We start from the raw sequence: 21,475 nt of genomic DNA on the forward strand, positions 1-21,475 counted from the left end.
TTTATTAACTTCTCTCAGCACCTAAAGTCATTACTATCTCCTATTCTCTCTTTCAGTACTGGAGGCTTTTTCACCTTGTGAGTTACAAGGCAATCTCACAAGTGCTGGTGGCACATAAAAAGCACCTAGTTCTCTATTAATTGGTTGGCAAATCAAGCTGAGACAACACAGGGTTTGAAGGGACTCCTTAGTCCTGCTGAGTGTAAGACAATCTTTATATTGCTGGTGTCATGGGAAAATGCATCAAGTACACTTTGTAAAGTGGTTGGTTTTATCAATGGTGTCCAGCTGTTGAAACCATGCCAAAAGTGAGACACTGGAGCAAAGTGTGGGTCTCTAACTTACTGGATCTTGTCAAACCATCTAATCCATGCTAACATAGAAAGCAGATGTAAAATGATGAGATGAATGTTCAGTGCAAAACAAATTATTTTAAGTGAAATTTCCAAAAAATCTAGTAGTAATTGCTAGTGAGACTCAAAGAAGAGAAAAAGATTCAAAGAAGGGGAAAACAATTTTGAGAAATTAAGAATTAATCTCCCAAAGTTAATTGACATGCTTATGAAAAGTTAAAGCCTGATTTTTGTCTGTAGGCAAGGGAGAACAATTATGGACATGCTTCAGCCAATTAGACCTCAGCAGTGTATTATAGTCTACTCAAAGTTGCTTGATCAGTTGACATAGGCTTTTACTTAAAGAAAAAGAGTTATGAGTTATTTTGGGGTTTGTATAACTTGGATGTGAAGGTGCATTGCTTAGTGGTTAGGGTATTTGGCTCATGATAGTAAGGTTGTGAGTTTGATACCCAGCAGTGCATTGTGCTCTTGAGCAAAACACTTTATTTCATGTTTATCCAATCCATTCAGCTGGCAAAAATTAGTAGTACCTGTATATTTCAAAGTGGCAACCTTGTCACAGGCTGTGTCTCGCTCAATCTGCCTGACAACTATATTAAATGTACATGTGTCTGTGGAGTGCTCAACCACTTGCACATTAATTTCACAAGCAGACTATTCTGTTGATCAGACCAGCTGGAACCCTTGTAACTGATGGAGAACCAGTTTTTTTTAGCTTTAGTTTGAATAACTTGCATATCGTCATTGCTTTGATATTTACTTTTCCACATTAGCATGGGTCGAATGAAACTATTTTGAGACAGATTCCTCTAATGAATACTCTTTCTATTACAAATGCTTGATTGCTTTCAAGCAGCGTAATATTTCTCGTTGTTTATTGAACAATGGACAGCCTGAACATGCTTTTGTGGCGAATTGTAGACAAATGACACCATTTTTTATGAATGAACACGTTTGTTTACTACCAGTGTGCACATGCCCACTAGTAGTAAACATATACACAGATTGGAGTCTGGTGCAGCCCCACCCCTGGCTTGCCAGCTCTGGTCACACCGTCCAACCCATGCCAGTATGGACAATGGACTTCCCCTGTGAAGTACACTATATCCAATTCCTCTTGTACACATTTTTTCTGTAGGTTTCATTTGCACACCCATTGTTGCATACTCACCTGTCTTCTGTCCAATCTCTGCATGTCCTCTGAAATCAATATTTCACAACTGGAGTGATTAAGAAGTTTTTGTAGTTGCATTGCAAGTGTTTTGAGAAATAAGTAATGTTAATTCCCTTTTTTATCTTTCAGAACTCTTTTATACAGAACGTGCTCATTTGAGGAATATGAAAATTCTTGATAAGTTATTTCGCAAACCTATGATGCAGCGTGAATATATATCACAAAATCTTATAGACTCTTTATTCCCAAACCTAGAAGAGTTGATAAAACTTCACAGTAAGTATTCACAAGCTTATGTTATCATTTTTAATATCTATTTCTAGGAAACCTGCAGTAATTTTCTTTTGTCAATATTTACTTTATGTTTATTGAATTATCAGTGCATGTGGGATGTAAGGGGAGAAATGAGGATGTATCTTTTTGTTTTTTGGTCAAGAAGGGAAACACAGTGCCATGATGCTTCACAGGGCTTTCAAGACTAGTGGAAGGGAGGAAGGAAGGTATCATCAATCTGGGTACCTACCCCAAATGCTTGCACTTTGATAAAGGCACTCAAGATGTCAGGTGAAGGTGTTAAGCTGAACAGTGCCATGATGCTTCACAGGGCTTTCAAGACTAGTGGAAGGGAGGAAGAGAGGTATCATCAATCTGGGTACAATATCCAGAGATCATCATCATCATCATTTAATGTCCTCTTTCCATGCTGACATGGGTTGGATGGTTTGACAGGAGCTGACCAGACAAAAAAACTACACCAGACTTCTGTGACTCCGTTTTGGCATAGTTTTTATGGCTGGATGCCCTTCCTAACACCAACCACCCTGCAGAGTGGACTGAGTGCTTTTTATGTGGCACCAATACCAGGTATCTGAACAAAATCGATATTCAATGTGAGATTACAATTTGTTTGGTTTTTCTAATTGAAATACAGTATTTAGTCAACTATTGTTGTTGCTTTTGTAGAGTCATTGAATGAAGAAATGAAGACCAGGAGGAAAGAGCATCCTGTTATCTCTGGTGTTGGGGATATTTTATTAAGGAGGGTAAGTTTACTTTTATGTAGCTCTATTCTGTTATTGATATGACTGTTGTTTTGCAATACATCAAAGGAAAGATTTTCCTTAAATACATTTTATTTTATTTATGACAATACCGACATATGCATACTATGCAAATGTAACAGCACATGAAACTGAACTTTAATATCTATACTGTTAAGCATGCACAGACTGTTAAAATCTATGCTAGTTGATACTTTTCCTTTGATTTTAAGTATACCAACAATATTCACTTAATGTTTGGTTTCTTGCAAGGTTACATAAATTATTCATTGATGAGCTGAAATAGCTGTAAAAATAAGGCTTAATTACATCCTGTAAATTGTATATGTAACTTTTCATATATTTCTTATACCTGTTATAGTTTATCTTTATATATATGTGTGTATGTATGTGTGTTTATATTCACATTTTTGCATTTACTATGTTCCCTAATAGAAATTATTTTATACAGTACTTGTTATTGAGTTTGTTTGGTTTTTTTGTTTTTTTTTTGGGTGGGTACAGTTTCAGATAATATTATTATCATTTATTTAGTTTGAATGATAAAATTGTGTTTGTTCATTTTACAACTGTAAAAACAATCTTTCTCTTATTAATCTAAGTTAAATATTGATCTATTAAATAGTTTGATGGTGAAGCTGGTGAACATTTTAAAAAAAACTGTGCAATCTTCTGTCGAAACCAATCTTCAGCTTTAGAATCTCTTCGGTTAAAACAGAGAAAAGACCAAAAATTTGCACAGTTCTTAATGGTGAGTTCATTTTTGTCATTGTCTTCATCATCATCATCATCATTGTCTCTGTTGTTATCATCAATGTCATGGCTGTTTTTTTTCATGCTTGTGTGGGTTTGCTAGGTCATTTCCAGTACATCATTTTGCCAATTGCTGTGGGTCTTTTTGATATCCTTTATGAATTCCAGCTTCTTGAGATCAGCTTTCACATAGTTTTCCTTTGTGTTTCTCTGTCTTCCCCATCTCTAAGTCCCTTTCCACTTGGGTCTCTGCAGTCTTCTCCCTCTCATGATTATCATTTTAATACTTTTGTCATCAACCCACCTGAGACCACCCTTCTTGTTTTAAAGTGATCTAAGTTAAAATATTTTCTCAGAATCCCATGGTAATTTATTTTCCAAATATCGTTTTAATAATGTAAGTTATTTTTCTAAATTTGTCATTATTTTCGAAACTAATTAAAACAAACACAGTGTACTTCAACGTAAATATGATGACAAAAGGGTTAAGATATATATGATGGGGTGCTGAAAAGAGCTTAGAAAAACTGGAGGACTGATGCAATAAGTGTGTGAATCTGAGAGGGGAATATGTTGAATAAATCATAATTATCTGATCCTACTCTATTTTCTTTTACTGAAAGCCAGGAACTTTTCAACACCCTCATATTCTAGGCTGTTGTTAGAATCATATTTTCTGCACTGAGAACTGATAGTTAGTGGTTTGATTTACTTACAAATGACTATAATGTCAAATATGATTATTGCAGTGAAATTACTGTCAAGAATTTATATCATTATACTCCTCCTAATGCATGATTGATTGGAGAATTGTTTTTTGCATTACATCAAGGGAAATGATTTCTTTAAATATATTGTATCAAGACACACACATGGAAGAAACACATTATATATTTATTTATATATATATATATATATATATATATATATATATATAATGTGAACTTCTAAGCAAATGTCAAAATTACAGATGGAAAATTGAATGCAGTGAATATTCTATGCCAAGATGTATTTAGGGAAGTTTCTGATAGTCACATACTTGTATCACCAGCTTATTTATGATTGGATATGTTATATATTATCCTTTTTGATACCATCTCATCTGTGATACAAACTTCCTGTTTGAATGGATATAAATTAAAACCTCTCAAAATTTCTCATAAATTTATATTTTAGACACTAGCTTAATAATGACAAAGTTATTCTACTAAATTCTTCATTTTCAAAATTAATTGAAACAAAGGCAGTGTATGGTTACAAAAGAATTAACACAGATGCATAGAGAACATAGTAATATTGTACCTTATAATATGTTATATAGTACCTTAGGTAATCAACATACACACACATGCACATGCATTGTGACTGTAGTTGCGAACCTAATTTCCTAACCATGTGGCCTTGAGTTCAGTCCCACTGCACAGCACTTTAGGCATGTGCCTTCTACTATAGCCCTGGGCTGACCAAAGCCTTTTGAGTGGATCTGGTAGATCTTAGTTGAAGACTGTTGTATGTGTGTGTCCTAATGTGCACTTCTGACTTGACATCATGTGATGGTTGTAAACATGTGTCACTGTCGAACAAGCAATGTTGTTCATTTCCAGTCTTCCATGAAAAGCATGTCTAGTCATGAAGAAATATTGCCTTGGAAACAAATGATGATTGGCAACAGTAAGAACATTTGACCATAGAAAATCTGCAACAACAAATTCCATCTGACCCATGCTAGCATGGAAAATTGAGCATTAACTGTTCATTATATGTATGTAGTATAGTACATTTACATGTTGATTACCTAAGTTTCATCATTATCATTTTAATAGTCAATTTTCCCTGCTTAGGTTGGGTGGAATTTATTGAAACAGATTTTCTTCAACTGGATGTCCTTTCTGCATTAAATATTGTTATTAAATAAAATACTACATTGATGTCATTAGAGGTATTACTTACCCCATATTACACCAACAGTCTATCTGAATGTAGACTGTAATTACTTTTTCATTATCTTTGTTAATTATTTTTACTTTATTGTTCATTAATTTGCAGGAATCTGAATCTAGTATCATGTGTCGGCGTTTACAGCTAAAAGATCTCATTCCAGCAGAAATGCAACGTCTTACGAAATACCATCTACTTATTGATAATTTACTAAAATATACCACAAGTAAGTCCAACTTTTGTTTTCTTCTTTATTGTTGGTAATCACGGGGTTAAGTATCTCCTTTTTTATACAGGATATGATCAAAACAACCCTCCAGGTTTGTCATTCTTTAGAAATGTCTCAACAGAAAAGGCACAATGTACAGTGGTCCAACTGAAAAAAAACAAGCCACTAAAACAGCTACATGAAAACACAGTCACCACTTGTCTCGCTTCACTAAAGCCTCATCAGTGTCTGTGTAAAATATAAACTTTCATCTTTTGGTATGATTTCTACAGCCAGGATACCCTTTCTAACACAGACACCCACTTTTACATAACACACTGTGCATTTTTCATGGCACCAGCACTGAAGATATATATAGCTCATGTCCTCAGCTCAACTAAAGATGAAAAATAAAATTGAATAAAAATGATTTCATGTATATAGGCTGACTGTGAAATATTATGAGTTATTCAACAACAATAAATTGTTGGTTATTAAATTCAGCTCACATTTTAGCTAATAAATTTTAATGGTTAGAGTAATAAACTGAAGATGTGGAAGAATTTTATTTTATTTTCTTGTGAAGGATACTACTCAAACCATTAATGTTTGCTACTTCTCCCAATGCAATAACTGTCTATATTTACATTAGATACACGTTTGGCTGGGGTTAAATATAGAAGATTAGATAAGAACAGACATCATGTGTTATATTTGGTTTATTATATGTATATTATATGGTTTATTATATATTAAAAATATATATAGAAAATCTTTAAAATATCCCACTCACACTAGATGTGGAAAAATATATGTTAAAAAGAAGAAAATGCACTATTCCTTTTACAGTGCAGTTAATTAATTCCAAACTATATTGTTGCAATCATATTATTTCAAACTACAATAATATGTGCTGAAAAACAGATTATGACAATCAAATCATTTCAGTATACATTATTACATATTCCAAAATTTCATATTGTTCCAAAATGTGGTCTTCCTTCTGTAACAACATGGCTCCAACAGCAAAAGTTAGCAGCAAGGTTACTGGAGACCAGACTAGCAAGCCAACTTACCCAGAGGAAAACAAAGAAGTGCACAGCAAGGTGTCTTCAAAACACATCTTGTAGAATGCAGTTGTTTGTTAATTAGTTTCACTCTAACTAACTTCTGCTTACTACTTTCTACGCATAAAGACTAGCCCTCCTTATATATGCGAACATTAATGTAAAATCTTCTAAACAGTCACATGATTTTGTAACTTTTAGAACTTTATTCTTAACCCTTTCGTTACTATATTTCTGACCAAAATACACCCCTCATGAGTTTCAATTAAATTCTAAAATAATCATGAATTTAGACTAGTCTCATTAAACACCTGTAACTTTTTTATTTATCAACATATTAATGTGATATTTGGAACATAATTAAAGAAAGGGTTCTTAATCAATTCTATTGCATAATTTTTGTCTGAAAGTTCTCCACGTACTGGGGTACTGCTAGTGTCTCTCACATGTAAATATTGGTTCAGCTTCACGAATCGTACTTGTTCATAATACTGGAAGTATATTCATCGCCAAAAGGTTCCTGATTGCTCCAGTAATTTGTTATTCTGGGTAACTGTCTAATACCCATAATAATATTTATGGCAAAAAATGCCCGTATTTCATCTACAGTTGCAGGAAACCGCAAGCTATCTTTTTTTTTCCGGCTTGTTTACATTCTACGTAACGGTTTGTTTCCGCAGTAATCATTTCAAACAAGCATGAAAAAGAAGTCTAAAGGTTTCGCTTCCTGAGAAAGACTATGGGTAGATCCTGTTTCCTCAGAAAAATTGTTAATAAAAATATTTTAAAAATCTTTTTCTGGTGTGAAATCATCCTCGCTGTCGCCGTCACTGCTTTCAGAATCGCTGCTTTCAGTTTTGGATACAGAAATATCCGATTCATTATCGTTCACCACGTGCTTTTGTAGCTCATTCATTCTTTTCTTCGATATCTCCATATCTTCTGTTGAAAAACCTTCAAATTCGGAATCACTGCTTGATAGCATGAAACTCCTCTCCATCTTCAAAGTTGAAAAAAATTAACGCTGCAAAAAATGTGGAAAAAAATCTTCCAAAATTCACTGAGTTCAAATATCACGCCAAACAATGTCGGAAACAATAACTCAACTGTTTGCAAAGTGAAATCAGGTGTTTTAACGAATGTACTAACGAGATTTGGGTTCAAATATACATTTAAGTAACAATGGGTACGCTCGGCCAGCTACGGCCGGGTTAGTCTTATGAACCAAAAATTTTTTCAGCCGGCTACGCCCAGGTTAGTAACGAAAGGGTTAAGCAATCAGCTTCCTAGCTGCTAGGTAAGCCACACTCCTTGTACATCACCTGACCATATGAAACATGTCGTTTATCATGTTCTGGAATTTTTTCTGACACTCTAACATGAAGCAATATTATAAAATGATTACACAATAAATTAAACAATATTACATAATTATTACACAGCAAACTAAACAACTTCACATATTTACCATAGAAAATCATAGTTAAGTTAACACAAACAACTTATTCTCTCCTTCATAATTGTGTCATATCCAAAACAGATTACTACTATCCAATCATTTTAAGATTATGTACTCTATTATACAATGGCTTGCTACTAACTTTCATTTTATATATGTATATGTGTCTACTGAAAATAACCTTGGTTGCTGCCCATTTCCTATCATGTAAAAATAATTATTGTTGTTGTGAATTCTTTCTGCAGCAAGTACAGAGGAATATGCGATGCTTGAAAAAATTAACCGACTCTGCAAGCGTATTTTAGAGTATGTGAATTTAGCTGTACAGGAATGTGAAAATAGCCACCGACTCTATGAACTTCAGAGGCGACTAGACAAGAGACCATTGGAAAATATTCCTGAATTTGAAGAATTTAGAGTAAGTTGTTTGTGTGTCTGTGTGTGTATCATCATCATCCTTATCTTTTAATGTCTGTTTTCCATGCTGTCATGTGTTGGATAGTTTGACCAGAACTAGCAAGCAGGGGAGCTGCACCAGATTCCAGTCTGATTTGGCTTAGTTTCTATGGTTGGATGTCCTTTCTAATGCCAACCACTTTACAGTGTGCACTGGGTGCTTTTAACGTGGCACTGGCACAGGGCCCTTGCAGGCCAATCCTCTTCATCAGAAGAAGCAGCATTAGCACTTCTGCTGTGGGGGATGAGTCTTTTATATATGATATAAAATGATCATTGTCATCCTTTTACATTGGTTTTCCTGCTGATATGGGTTGGACATTTTGGCAGGATACCCTGTACAGAGTGCATTTGGTGTACTTTTTTTGTGGCACAGTACCACACACTGGTTGTCTTGCCATCAGCAAGACTAAAGAGTTACACTCTCAAAACTTGTGTTGCTTTTGCCCAATTCGATTTACCAACAATTATAGAGTGTTCTGAGTGCTTTTATTTTCATTGCATCACCATTGAGAGGTCACTTTGTATTTCGTTTGACACAAGAGTAAAAGTTAAAGTATATATGTGTGTTGCTAGACACAAGTGTGGTTGTGAGGTAAGAAGTTTGCTTCTCAACCTCATGGTTTTGGGTCCTTTGAACAAGTGTCTTCAACTATAGCTGCATGTCGACCAAAGCCTTGTGAGTGGATGAGTGGATTTGGTTGGTGGAAGCTGAAAGAAGCCCATCATATGAGTGTGTGTTTGTGTGTGCATGTATATATGTGTATGTATGCGTTAATGTCTCCTTGCTTTGACATCGTGTGATAGTTGTGAGTTTCACTGTTATGCAAGTGGTGTACTTTGTTTCCAGTCTTCTGTGAAAACATGTCAGACCATGAGGAAATATTAACTTACTTGGAAACAAGTGGAAGCTGGTGACAGGATGGGCATCCAAATGTAAAAAATCCTTCTCAGTAAATTCCATCTGACCCATGCAAGCATGGAAAACTGGACATTAAAACAATGATATAATAAGCTCTAGATTTTTGGATTAAACAGTATTTGAGAGATTTTTAGAAGTAATATTTGTATTTTTAGCTTTTCTGTCTGGACCAATCTCAGAATAATTTCTTTAAGTACCTTGATTATTGTTACTGTTTTCATTGATTATTTAATGCTTTAACATTTAAACTAACCATATCTAGTCCAAATGTTCTAACAGTTTTATGTTCAAGCTAGCCATGTCCAGTCTCTCGTAGTTATCCTACAATGTCATTCTAAAAACATACAGTTTCATTATTGCAATCTCAAAGCTACAAGGTATTGCATATTTAATTCAAAACAATGTTAATAAATAGGCATTATATTTGGTAGAATAATCTTGAATGCTAAAGAAGTAAAAGTTGGTTTTCTTTTTTATTCTGCAGAATTTCTCCTTGACGGATTACAAACTGATCCATGAGGGCTTCCTAACATGGCATGTCAACCAAACTCGGAATAAGAACATCGATGTGCATGTTGTATTGTTAGATAAATATTTAGTGTTTCTACAGAAACAAGATGATCGATTAGTTCTTAAATGTCACGATACAGCTATACTTGTAGGAGGACAAGGCACAGATATGCGTTGTAAATTTACACACCGGCCTATTTTAGACATTGACAAAGTGTTAACACGTAATGTTGCTACCAGTAAGTACAAAACTTTTTTTTTTTTGTTTTTGTCATGCGTGTCCCAAATGTGGCGAGCTGGCAGAATTGCTAACATGCCAGACAAAAATGCTTAGCAGCTGTTCTTCCAGCTATTTACATTCTGAGTACAAATCCAGTCAAGGTCAACTTTGTTTTTCATCCCTTTGGGGTTGATTAAATAAAGTGCCAGTCAAGTACTGGGGTCAGTGTACTTGGTCACTAGTCGTTGCCTCTGTGAGACCCAAAGTTTGAAGATCATGCTTTACCACCTTGTCCCATGTCTTCCTTGGTCTACCTCTACCACAGGTTTCCTCCACAGTTAGAGATTAGTACTTCTTTACACAGCTGGCCTTCCTTCAAAATCGTTGCCCTTTAACCCTGCAGCAGGCAGGCAGGCATCCAGTTTAAGGAGATTGTTTTGATCTTGGCCACTTATATGCTGTGGAAACTGAGTAACCAGCCTTATGAATCCTAGGGCTCAAAAAGCAAAAATAAAAATGTGCCCCCCACCCCCACCCCCCGCACATTCTATAATCTTTTATAACCAGGTATTTATATGTTATGAGAATAACTCTTTTTGAATGTCTCATCTTTGAAATCATTTTAAGATATTGTATCAAAATATCATTGGAGGTATTAAAAGTTTTTAAATTGGTTAATATAAAATGTTGATCACGTAGTTTGCATATAAACACTGACTTGCTAAAACTAAATATACTGTTTTCCTTAAACAAAGCATAAAAGCATATTGGAGTTTGCTTTTAGAAAAATCTCTGAGATGGCTAATAGCTTTTTTTTTTTTTTTGTTGTCTTTCACTGAATTGTAAAAGAATAATCCTTAACTAATCTAATTTTTTACCAAAATTCTTCCTAATATTTCCTTTATCTAAGCTGGTAGAACCTTTAACATACTGGGCAGAATACTTGGCAGCATTTCATCCCTCTTTATGTTCTGAGCTCAAATTCCGCTGAGGCCGACTTTGCTGTTCATCCTTTCGGGGTTGATGTACTCAACTTACTCCTTTCCATGAACTTACTGGCCTTGTGCCAAAATTTGGAACCAATATTTTTTTTTTTTTTTATGTACCATTAATATTTAATATTCCATTATATTATTTTCCACTTTATTCAATGTTTGTTTATTTAAATTTTGTTATTTTCTGTTTTACTTTATCCAGATAAAAAAGGGTTCTTTGTTGTTTATACATCAAGTAAAGGACCCCAAATTTATGAGTTAACAGCACCTAGTATAGAAGATCAGAAAAAGTGAGTAGTTTTTTTTCTTTTCACTTGAGTTCTCACATCAAATTTATTCACTTATCCGTTCATTGAAATATACTGCTTTTCTTTCAAATTATTTTGAAAATAGTGAAAAAATATCAGTGAAATAACTTTGTTATTATTGACCTTTTTGTTAACATATTTCTATTGAAATACATGCCTTTGTTTCATTTAATTTTTAAAATAATAAAGGATTTAGTAAAATAACTTCACTATTTAGTAAAATAACTTCACTATATATATATGTATGTGTGTGTCTGTGTTTGTCCCCCTCCCCCAACATCGCTTGACAACCGATGCTGGTGTGTTTACGTGCCCATAACTTAATGGTTCGGCAAAAGAGACCGATAGAATAAGTACTAGGCTTACAAAGAATAAGTCCTGGGGTCGATTTGCTTGACTAAAGGCATGGCCACAGTCAAATGACTGAAACAAGTAAAAGAGTAAAGAGCATTATTAAGCTGATGCTTGGAACATAAATTAACATGAAATCTTGATGAAAGGTTTGTAATTTAGATTACTTTAAGACCGGATAGCAATAAAGATGGTCTGAAAAGGGGGTGATATCAAAATAGTTAAAACAAGAAACTTGTTTAACCCTTTGCAGACGGATTTAGTACAAACAGTCTGTGCTATATATTGGTATTACACCGTTCAGTAACTACATAATTTTTCATACAAGAAATTTTACAGTGTATTTACAGATTCTTCTCAATGTAGTATATATGAAAACATGGTACCACACAGAGCAAGACATCGCACTGCTCACACACACACAGTATTTTGGTGTGGTCAGAACCGCTTCCTGTCTGCAAGGAGTTAATAGAAGCAGGGGCAGCCTCAGTTAAGTTGGTATCAAAGGGTTACTGTAGGGAGTAAATCAGCTATATTATTGTATCACCAAAGAAAACATTGCTTGAGATAATATTTGTGGTAATTCCTGTTTGTTAATGGGCAAGCTATAATAATAAAAGGCCTAACTGAAGCAGAAGCAACATTATCTCTGCATTTTACAAAACCAAAATGAAGATAAATCTAGTAATCAAAGTCAGACTAGGGACTGTACTGTTGAGTTCCTGTTATCCTATTCAGGATCTTAAGCTCAACAGTTTTTCAGTCCTTCTTAGTAATGTTTAAGATGATGGTGCCACAAAAAAGCAGCTAGTAAATCCTGTAGAGTGGTTGGCATTAAGAAGGGCATGCAGCCATAGAAACCAAGCCAAAACAGACTATGGAACCTGGTGCAGCCCTTGACCTTGCCAGTTCCTGTCAAACCATCCAACCCATGTAAGCATGGAAAATAGACATTGAGTGTTGATGATGAGAAAATAGCATGAGAGAGTGAGTATATATAAAATATTTGTTAAAGATGATAATTACTTCAGAATTTTTAAAAATAACTTCATTGTCACCACTATTACCAAGACAGCAAATGCACATTAATTATAAACTTTTTTAGCTTCCTGGTTAAGATATTCTCTTCTTAACCACTTGGTTTCAGACTCAGTCCCACAACATGGCACCTTGGGCAAGTGTCTTCTGCTACAGCCTTGGGTAGATCAAAGCCTTGGGAATAAATTTAGTAGATGAAAACTATAGAAGCACATCTTGTATATATGTATGTATGTACGTGGGAGTATTTTTGTGTCCTTGTCTGGACATCATACGGTGATGATGATGATGATTTATTTTCTCACCATCTGTTTTCTTCTATAGTTCTGGACTAGTAAAAGTCCATGAACATATTCGGTAAATGGATACTGAAAAAAGCCCATTGACAGTTGGTGTTGGTTTGTTTACATCCTCATAGCTTAGTGATTTGACAAAAGAGACGATAGAATAAGTACTACAATTAAAAAATAAGTACTGGGGTTGATTCGTTCAGCTAAACATTTCAAGACAGTGCCCCAGCATGGCCACAGTCCAGTGACTGAAACAAATAGATTAGTGCAACAATATTAATATTGACTCTAATCCAGCATGAAATATTTTGGCAAAATTTTTAAAAGGTGTTTTTAATTATCTTTGTAAGTAGTCTAGTGAGACCGGTTTTCTGTGTTAGTACTCTTGGTGAATTCCTTTTTATTTCTTAGGTGGTTCAAATGTATACAAAGTGCTGTGGATACATACGACAAAAAACTGAAGTCAAATACGACAGTCACTGCCAGTAGTACTGTATCTACGCCAACGACTACAAATAGTACGTCCATAACATCAACACTAACAGCAGCAACAACAACAACAACAACAGCAACAGCAACAACAACAGCAGCAACAGCAACGACAACAGCAGCCACAACACCAACAACAACAACAACACACAGCACAACGGAAGCACAGAGAAAGACCGACAGTATTGGAACAGACCAGCTACAACCCGATACTGGTGGTTTGAAGTAAGTTTCTTCTCTCAGTACATAAGTTTAACATAGAAGGGTGCTGGAGTCCTCTTGACATTGTGTAATAGTTGTAAATGAGTGTCACTGTTGTACAAGCAGTGTCATTCGTTTCCAATGTTCTTTGGATACATGTCTGTCCGTATTATTACCTTGCTTAGAGCATTAGTGAGAAGGGCATCTGGCCATAGAAAATCTGCCTCAGTAAACTCTGTCCAACACATGCAAGCATGGAAAAGTGGACATTAAAACAATGTCGATAATAATTACTACTACTACTACTACTACTACTACTAATAATAATAATAATAATAATGATGATTTCTTTTATACAATAATAATAATGATGGTGATGAGGATTTCTGACATTGGTTCAAGGCTCCACATTAAGAGAAGAGATGGAGTTCATTCCATCAATTCCTTATATTTCACTTGCATTTTATTTTTTTTCAAACTCTGGAACAATGAAAGACAAAATTGACTCCAACAAGATTTGAACTCAGAATTCAGAGAACTACAATCAAAAACTGCAAGATATTTCATTTGGCACTCTACCAATTCTATCATCTCCAAAAATATTACTGAACATTGAAAAGCTGGCAGTAGTAGATTTGATAAAGAAACAGCTATGTTTGTTGTTTTCATCTGTTTTATTTCATGTCTATATTAGAGGCTGTAACCTTTAGTTTCACATTAACATATAAGATAATAGGTAATACATACATTCATTTCTTATACAAGAGAAAGATGAGGTCGACATCTGGAACCTTTTACAAGATATACAATATTTTTTTCTCATTTTATAAGTAGTAGCTTATGTACAACCATGGCTATACGTTTAAGAAGCTTGCTTTGCAACCATGTGGTTTTGGGTTCAGTCCCACTAACACGCTTTGAGATAATTCTTCTAGTTCTTTATGTTCTGAGTTAAAATCCTGTTTTTCAAGTACCTCCTGACTGGCCTTCGTGCCGGTGGCACGTAAAAGCACCCACTACACTCTCGGAGTGGTTAGTGTTAGGAAGGGCATCCAGCTGTAGAAACTCTGCCAAATCAGATTGGAGCCTGGTGTAGCCATCTGGTTCATCAGTCCTCAGTCAAATCGTCCAACCCATGCTAGCATAGAAAGCGGACGTTAAACGATGATGAGGTGGTGAAATACGAGTCTCACGGAGGTAATGACAAGGGACTGAGACTTTTTGCAATTCGCTATGCTTGAGAAGACACATGAAGCAAATGAAACTGTAGTCGTGGACAGTGCCAGTAACACATAAAAGGCTATGCTAATAACATGTAAAAGGTACCCAGTACACTTTCTGAAATGGCTGGCATTAAAAAGGGGGCATCCAGCCAAATAAACCAGGCCAAATTAAACTGGAGACTGGTGCAGCTCTCTGGTTTACCAGTCTCAGTCAAGCCATGTAACCCATGCCAGCATGAAAAACGAATGCTAAATGATGATGACAGAGTTGTGTCTCTTGCTGAAGGTGATCAAATAACAACTATATCAATTGTCAATGTTCTTACTTTAAATATTTCAGTTAGATGTTGTGTACAGGTACATCATCAATTTTCTGGTATCTTTATGCTGTTTTTCTGGACCATCCTGGCCATGTAATAATAATTCATCAACACTTCTCTAACCTACTAGTTATGCACTTCCCATGCCACAGATATCATACAACTTATGTACTGAAACACCAAGGTCCATTTTTCAACAAGTCTACTTCTTTATTTTGGATTGATATGGATTGATGTTTACATTTGTCACAACCACTGATGCACTTGGTTCCCTTACATGTTGTAGCCATAACTAAAAGTAAATTTAAGCTAAATAAACAAAAGATCTAGACTGCAGTGTAATGAATGTATATAAGCACACAGTACCCACAATGCCACCTGTGGTTGTACAGTGAATTCGACTGGTGACTACAAGAATTTCAAATTACCCCTATAATTTAACCAGATGTTAGGAGATGATGGACTGTCAGTTACCAGAAAATCGGTGGTACCTGTATTATTAAATGTATTATTTTAAAAAAAAAAAAGCAAGTTTGTTTATTTTGGACTTTGTTATTCTATTAAAAGAGATAGAGATGTTGTAGAACACCTTGGTCAATTAACCGATGAAAGATTGAATGTGGAGAAGGCCGATGAGGCCCACCAACCAGAAGCACATTTTGCTGGTCCGGAAGATGTCATCATATCTGATGTAGCGATTGCACGTGCTGAGTCAGTACAGTCTCCTATTGGTAAGATTTCAATTTTTACTCAGACTCTTTTGGTTTTCCTATTCAACTCATTTATGTATTCTCTAATGACCAATATAAAAAAAAAATTAAAATATGTTTTAAACAATCAACTGTCATCTGAACCCTCCCCTTATTACCATTACTCTATCTGAACCATCACTTTATTGCTATTACTCTATTTCTTCAAATTAATCTACTAATTCTTTCTTTCTTGTGTTTTTCTGTTTCCATTTGATATCATCCTTTTTACTTTTCTTTATTTTCTTCATTGCTCAGACATCCATTTTAAGATCTTACCCTCACCTGCTCCATCTCTCATATATATATATATATCACAGAGCTTATGATACATAAATGTATGTATGAGAATTATAGCATTGGCTATTATTCCCAAAGATTTTTTCCATTGAATCCTACTTGCTCATTTGCAATAGCTGGTTATGTATACATATGTGTTTGTTTAAGATAAACAGAAATAAATAGAAAACTTTTTGAAATACAAAAAAAAAAAAATAGCTGTAAGTGGTAAACATCATCAATAAATTTTGTAGTTCAAAACCATTTTGAAAGAGAAGGACTTGCAATTAATTCAATATACCAGTTTGTTTGCACTTCTTGGATGCCAAAAAGCTAATATAAAAAAAAAATACTATGCTATAAGGCATAATTATCTAACCTCCAAATTACCTGCCCAGCTATGCATTTTAAAGAATGGATATGAAATAGCCACCATCTCTTGGATCTAATGTCTTATAAACCATTAACAATGTCATCATGCTGTTGTTCTGCTTATTTTAAATTCTCCCGCACTTCCCTCAGGTTTGGGCAACCATGTATTTCCTTTGCGGCAGTGCATCTGTTTCTGTCTTCATTCCTGATCTCTCTCTTTCTCTGGCTGGGTAACCTTGTACCTCCTCTGCAGCAAGACGCCTGTTTCTGTCTCTCTGCCTCAGTGTAGCCTTTCATCATCCAACACAAAGACCTTTTGTCTATTGTGTATTCATTATCACTTGTCTCTATACCCATCTGCAATTCCAACCCCTGTCCCATCTCTACTCTATAAACAATATATTAGAGATGTCTCTTCTCTAAATTCTATTCAGCTTTCTTTAAATTTGTTTTTCTAAACTCTAAAGTCTTCTTCACTGAACTCTTTCTCTTGTTCTCTGGAAGCTATACACAAATCTTAATGTCATTCATTAACTTAGTTGTTACAAGTGTTCTCCATCTCAAACTGTTTATATGTTTAAATGCACCCGTGCATTATTATTATTATTGTTGTTTGATTAGTTGTTTAAATAAATTCTACCAGTTTGACTGTTGATTTTTCTTTTTCCAGGAGTTTTAAGAACCATCAAGATATTTTCCATTTCTTGTTTATCTAACCAAAACTGGCACTCTTCAGATATCATTACACTACAATGTTCCTTAACACTGTATTATGCAGGGGAGCAGCATCTAGATCTTGTTCATTCAGGGGCTTAGGTAACCATAATTACGTAATTTAGATTAAGTATTAGTTTGAATTAATTAGTATTCACAACTTTAAACTCCCCCATTCACCTAATCCCAGTATCATTAACTAATTAGTATATTTGAAGTATTGAAAGTAATCAACATTTGAAAACATATATTGCCATTAACGAATACTTTATTAATCTAAAATTTGTATAGTAAAGCATAGTAAATAGGATCTTTGTGCAGGATGTGTAATATTATTTTAAATGAAACTTATTTTGCATTGTTATTTATTTCTGACCAATCAAATTGTTTTTGTATCATCTCTTTTCTTTCGGACATTTCCAAAGCAAAAATCTGTCCAAGAATTCCAATAACCACTCTCGTAATAGTTTAACTTTTTCTTTTACTGGTGTCAGTCAGAGGCTGTGACCATATTGGGGCACCACCATTTGTGTAATTACTAGTTGACTTCAAACTCATTTCCCAGCCTTCACTCCAGATTTGGTTCTGGTGAAGCTGTAAGTTGGACAAAACTGCCCTTCTTTGCATTTCTTGCTGCAGTGTGGGTTCATCTGGTATCTCAGATAAAAATTTGTCTAAATGTTTTTTGAGCACATCTACATCTATGTTTTGTAGATCTCTGAGATTCTGGAGGGGCAAGGTATTGAAGAGCTGTGGACCTTTGAACACTAAGCTGTTATAGTATTGGGTCTTTATTCTAGATGGAGAGGGCAGGATCTTTGGTACTATGCAGTAATATCTAATTCAGGGATTGGTATAGCTTTAAATTCCAAAGTTAGGTGTTGCATCCTTAATATTAGTTAAGTGCTGGATTCTTAAAATTTATCTACAAAATATGTGAATTATTATATAGAAGTTCATTGTAAAATATTGTAAAATAATTTTATTTTATTTTTAACTAATTTCTATCACTAAAAGACATAATTCTGAAAACCTTTAAAATCTATTAAAAATCATTTCATGAAAATTTATTTAGTAGGGGTTCAACACTGACTATTCATTTTATATAGTTATAATTTCTCTCACAATTAGTAACCACTAGTATCATTGGTTACACGTGTCCAATGGGTTAATCATAAATTCATTGCATTTCTTAGAGTGACATTGACAAAAGTGTACCACCAGCTTGTCAGTTTCTCACTAGTCAGTGTATCCGTTGTTGATAGACACTGCTCCAGATTCCATTTACAACGAATTGATCAGCCGAAAGTTAAGTGAGATACTATCCAGAAACACACAATTGTAGTGGAGGAGCCAACTTGTTAAACCATACAACTTCACTTTTTGGTTAATTAAGTTTTATAGTCAAACACATTCTACTTTTCTAATTCTAGATTAACAGTGTTGTTGTTGACTGTACTTTCATCAAAGTAATCAATAGTTGATCTATTCCATTGTGTTTTGTCTATATGATGTTTTATATTAAAATGTCTTTTGTTTCAGCACTGTTCATTGTTTTCTCATATTGTTTTCACTTCATCTATTCAATATGTTCTTGTATTCTATATATTGTCTTACTTTATTCACTATTGTCTTACTATTAACAACAGTAGTTAGTTTGTTGTTTTTTATTTTTTTTCCTTATTGTTATTATTTGTTTACTTCTCTCCTCTCTTTGTTTTCTTTCTTGTTGTTGTTGTTTTTATTTTGGTCACCATTTCCTGTGAATGTAATCCAGTAGCAGTCCCACATGTTATTTCATGCAGTATTTTCCTTCACTCTGTTTCTTTTCTGTATATCTTACAAATCTGTTTTGTCTTTTCTTTATTAGTTTGTTTATTTAGAATGTCAACACTCTCCTTTAGTTAGTGGATGTTAACAAAATCCGCCCCCCCCCCCACACACACAAACAAATCAATTTTTTATTTCATCTTAAACACCTTAAGACTTAGGCAGGGTTGTCAAAGACTTACAATCCAGCAGACAAGCTATTTTTATAAATATAAATATCTATACTACCTCAAGATTGTAATTAAACATGAAAGTACTTGTAATATTGTTACATGTAATATCATAAAATTATAAAGATAAAACATGAAAACTCGACTGTGTTGGAATTTGAATGACCAGTATATAGGAATTTATCTGTAATATAATATGTGACAATTATTCGGTTGCCATAATAAAACTCTGAGTTTCGGATGTCAGGGCGGAAATCTGTGCCAGCATCTCGTCAGTTATTAAGAAAAACAAAAATGCTATGAAAATGACTGTTAAACAAAGAGAAATTATTATGTAGATGACTGTTATTAAGATAAGCAAAAGGGCCATTAGAATGACCGTTAAATAAAGGGAAAAAAACCCAAAGGGGAGAAAGTAAAAAAATGCTCATAGAATTTGCATATGCACACATGTACATACATACACATGTGCGCACACCCATGTACATGTGCAAATATGCTCACTCACACTCGCATGAAACATACATGCATACTCACACATCTATATGTGCACATATATATGCAACCATACACATGTACACCTACATATCCGTACACATGCACACGCACATACACATACCCATACATGCACAATTATATTCATATGCATGTCTAAAATCACATATGCTGTATATGCATATGCTCACTCACACTTGCATGAAACACATACCTGCACACCTACAAACACACCTATATGTATACATATATATGCAACAATACACATGTACACATACATACCCCCACACACACACACACACGTATACCCATACGCGCACAAATATGTTCATATACATGTCTATATATGCACATGCACAAGAAAATGCAGGGTGAAAGGTAATATACAGAAAAAATATATAAAGCAATAAAATTTCCTAGATGTACCTTAGATCTAAATAAGAATATTTACAAACCTTATAGGAAGCCCAACGATAGATTTAGTTACATTAATGTGGGTTCCTGCCATCCCCCCATAGTGTTTAAGAATTTAGTTAAAAACATTAGCAAAAGAATTTCTAGCCTCTCCTCCGATAGGGACATTCTTAATAGTGTTGCCCCAGTATATAATAATGCTCTAAAAGATAGTTGATTTAGTGAGGAAATAACCTGTACACCTGTTTCCAGTCCAATAATAATGAAAAGGAAACATAGGAATAGGAAAACTATCTGGTTCACAACCCCTTACTCCTCCGAAGCGACCTTTAATGTAGTTAAATAGTTTTTATCACTTATAGATAGACATTTTCCAATCAATCATAATTGCAGAAAGCTCTTCATTAGATATAACTTAAAAATCAGTTTTAGCTCAACTACTAATTTTAAAAATATAATCACACAAAAAAACAACAAAATGAAACCAACTGTTCATGCAGGGATAAAAATTTGTGCCTGCCAAATGGAGCTTGCATGTCCGAGACCATCATTTATGAAGCCACTGTAGACTCTACAACCACTAAGGACATAGTTTCGTCAAAGAAATATGTGGGTCTCACAGAGGGGATTTTAAGGCCAGGTTCAACAATCACACCTTGAGCTTCAGACACTGGGAAAAAAGAAAACAACCAGATTATCCAGTTATATATGGTCCTTAAAAGAAAAAGGTGTCAATTACAACATCCATTGGAAGATCTTAGCTAAGTGTCAGCCTTACACCAATGGCAGTGGAAAGTGCGGTCTTTGTGATATGGAAAGACGGCTCATCTCGAAAAGCAGCTTAGACCCCGCTACATGTCTCAATTCAAGAAGTGAAATTTTGAATCATGTCCACATATGGCTAAATATTTGTTATGTTTTTGGTCCCCCTAATCACAGATAGAACCTACTTTTCATATTGTGTTCACGTAGAAGCATTTTATCTCTATACATTTTTTATTGCTTTATATATTTTTTTCTGTATATTACCTTTCACCCTGCATTTTTGTGTGCATGTGCGTATATAGACGTGTATATGAACATATTTGTGTGTGTGTGTGTGTGTGCGGATAT

At 34.5% G+C, this 21,475-nt stretch overlaps 1 protein-coding gene across 36 annotated transcripts in view; it reads left to right on the forward strand.

Annotated features, from left to right (window-relative positions):
• Positions 1-21,475, forward strand: part of LOC106875722 (rho guanine nucleotide exchange factor 11) — a 404,455-nt gene that overhangs the window by 357,286 nt on the left and 25,694 nt on the right. For all 36 annotated transcript variants that reach the window (XM_089352417.1, XM_089352437.1, XM_089352419.1 and 33 more), the window contains 9 exons: positions 1,660-1,806; positions 2,494-2,573; positions 3,217-3,342; positions 5,391-5,508; positions 8,262-8,434; positions 9,879-10,143; positions 11,322-11,409; positions 13,518-13,820; positions 15,907-16,070. In XM_089352417.1, coding sequence (XP_089208543.1) covers positions 1,660-1,806; positions 2,494-2,573; positions 3,217-3,342; positions 5,391-5,508; positions 8,262-8,434; positions 9,879-10,143; positions 11,322-11,409; positions 13,518-13,820; positions 15,907-16,070 — 1,464 coding nt within the window. The remainder of the gene's footprint in view (positions 1-1,659; positions 1,807-2,493; positions 2,574-3,216; positions 3,343-5,390; positions 5,509-8,261; positions 8,435-9,878; positions 10,144-11,321; positions 11,410-13,517; positions 13,821-15,906; positions 16,071-21,475) is intronic.

The sequence above is a fragment of the Octopus bimaculoides genome, chromosome 5, assembly GCF_046866305.1.
Source record: "Octopus bimaculoides isolate indiv1 chromosome 5, ASM4686630v1, whole genome shotgun sequence".
NCBI classification, from domain to species: Eukaryota; Metazoa; Mollusca; class Cephalopoda; order Octopoda; family Octopodidae; genus Octopus; species Octopus bimaculoides.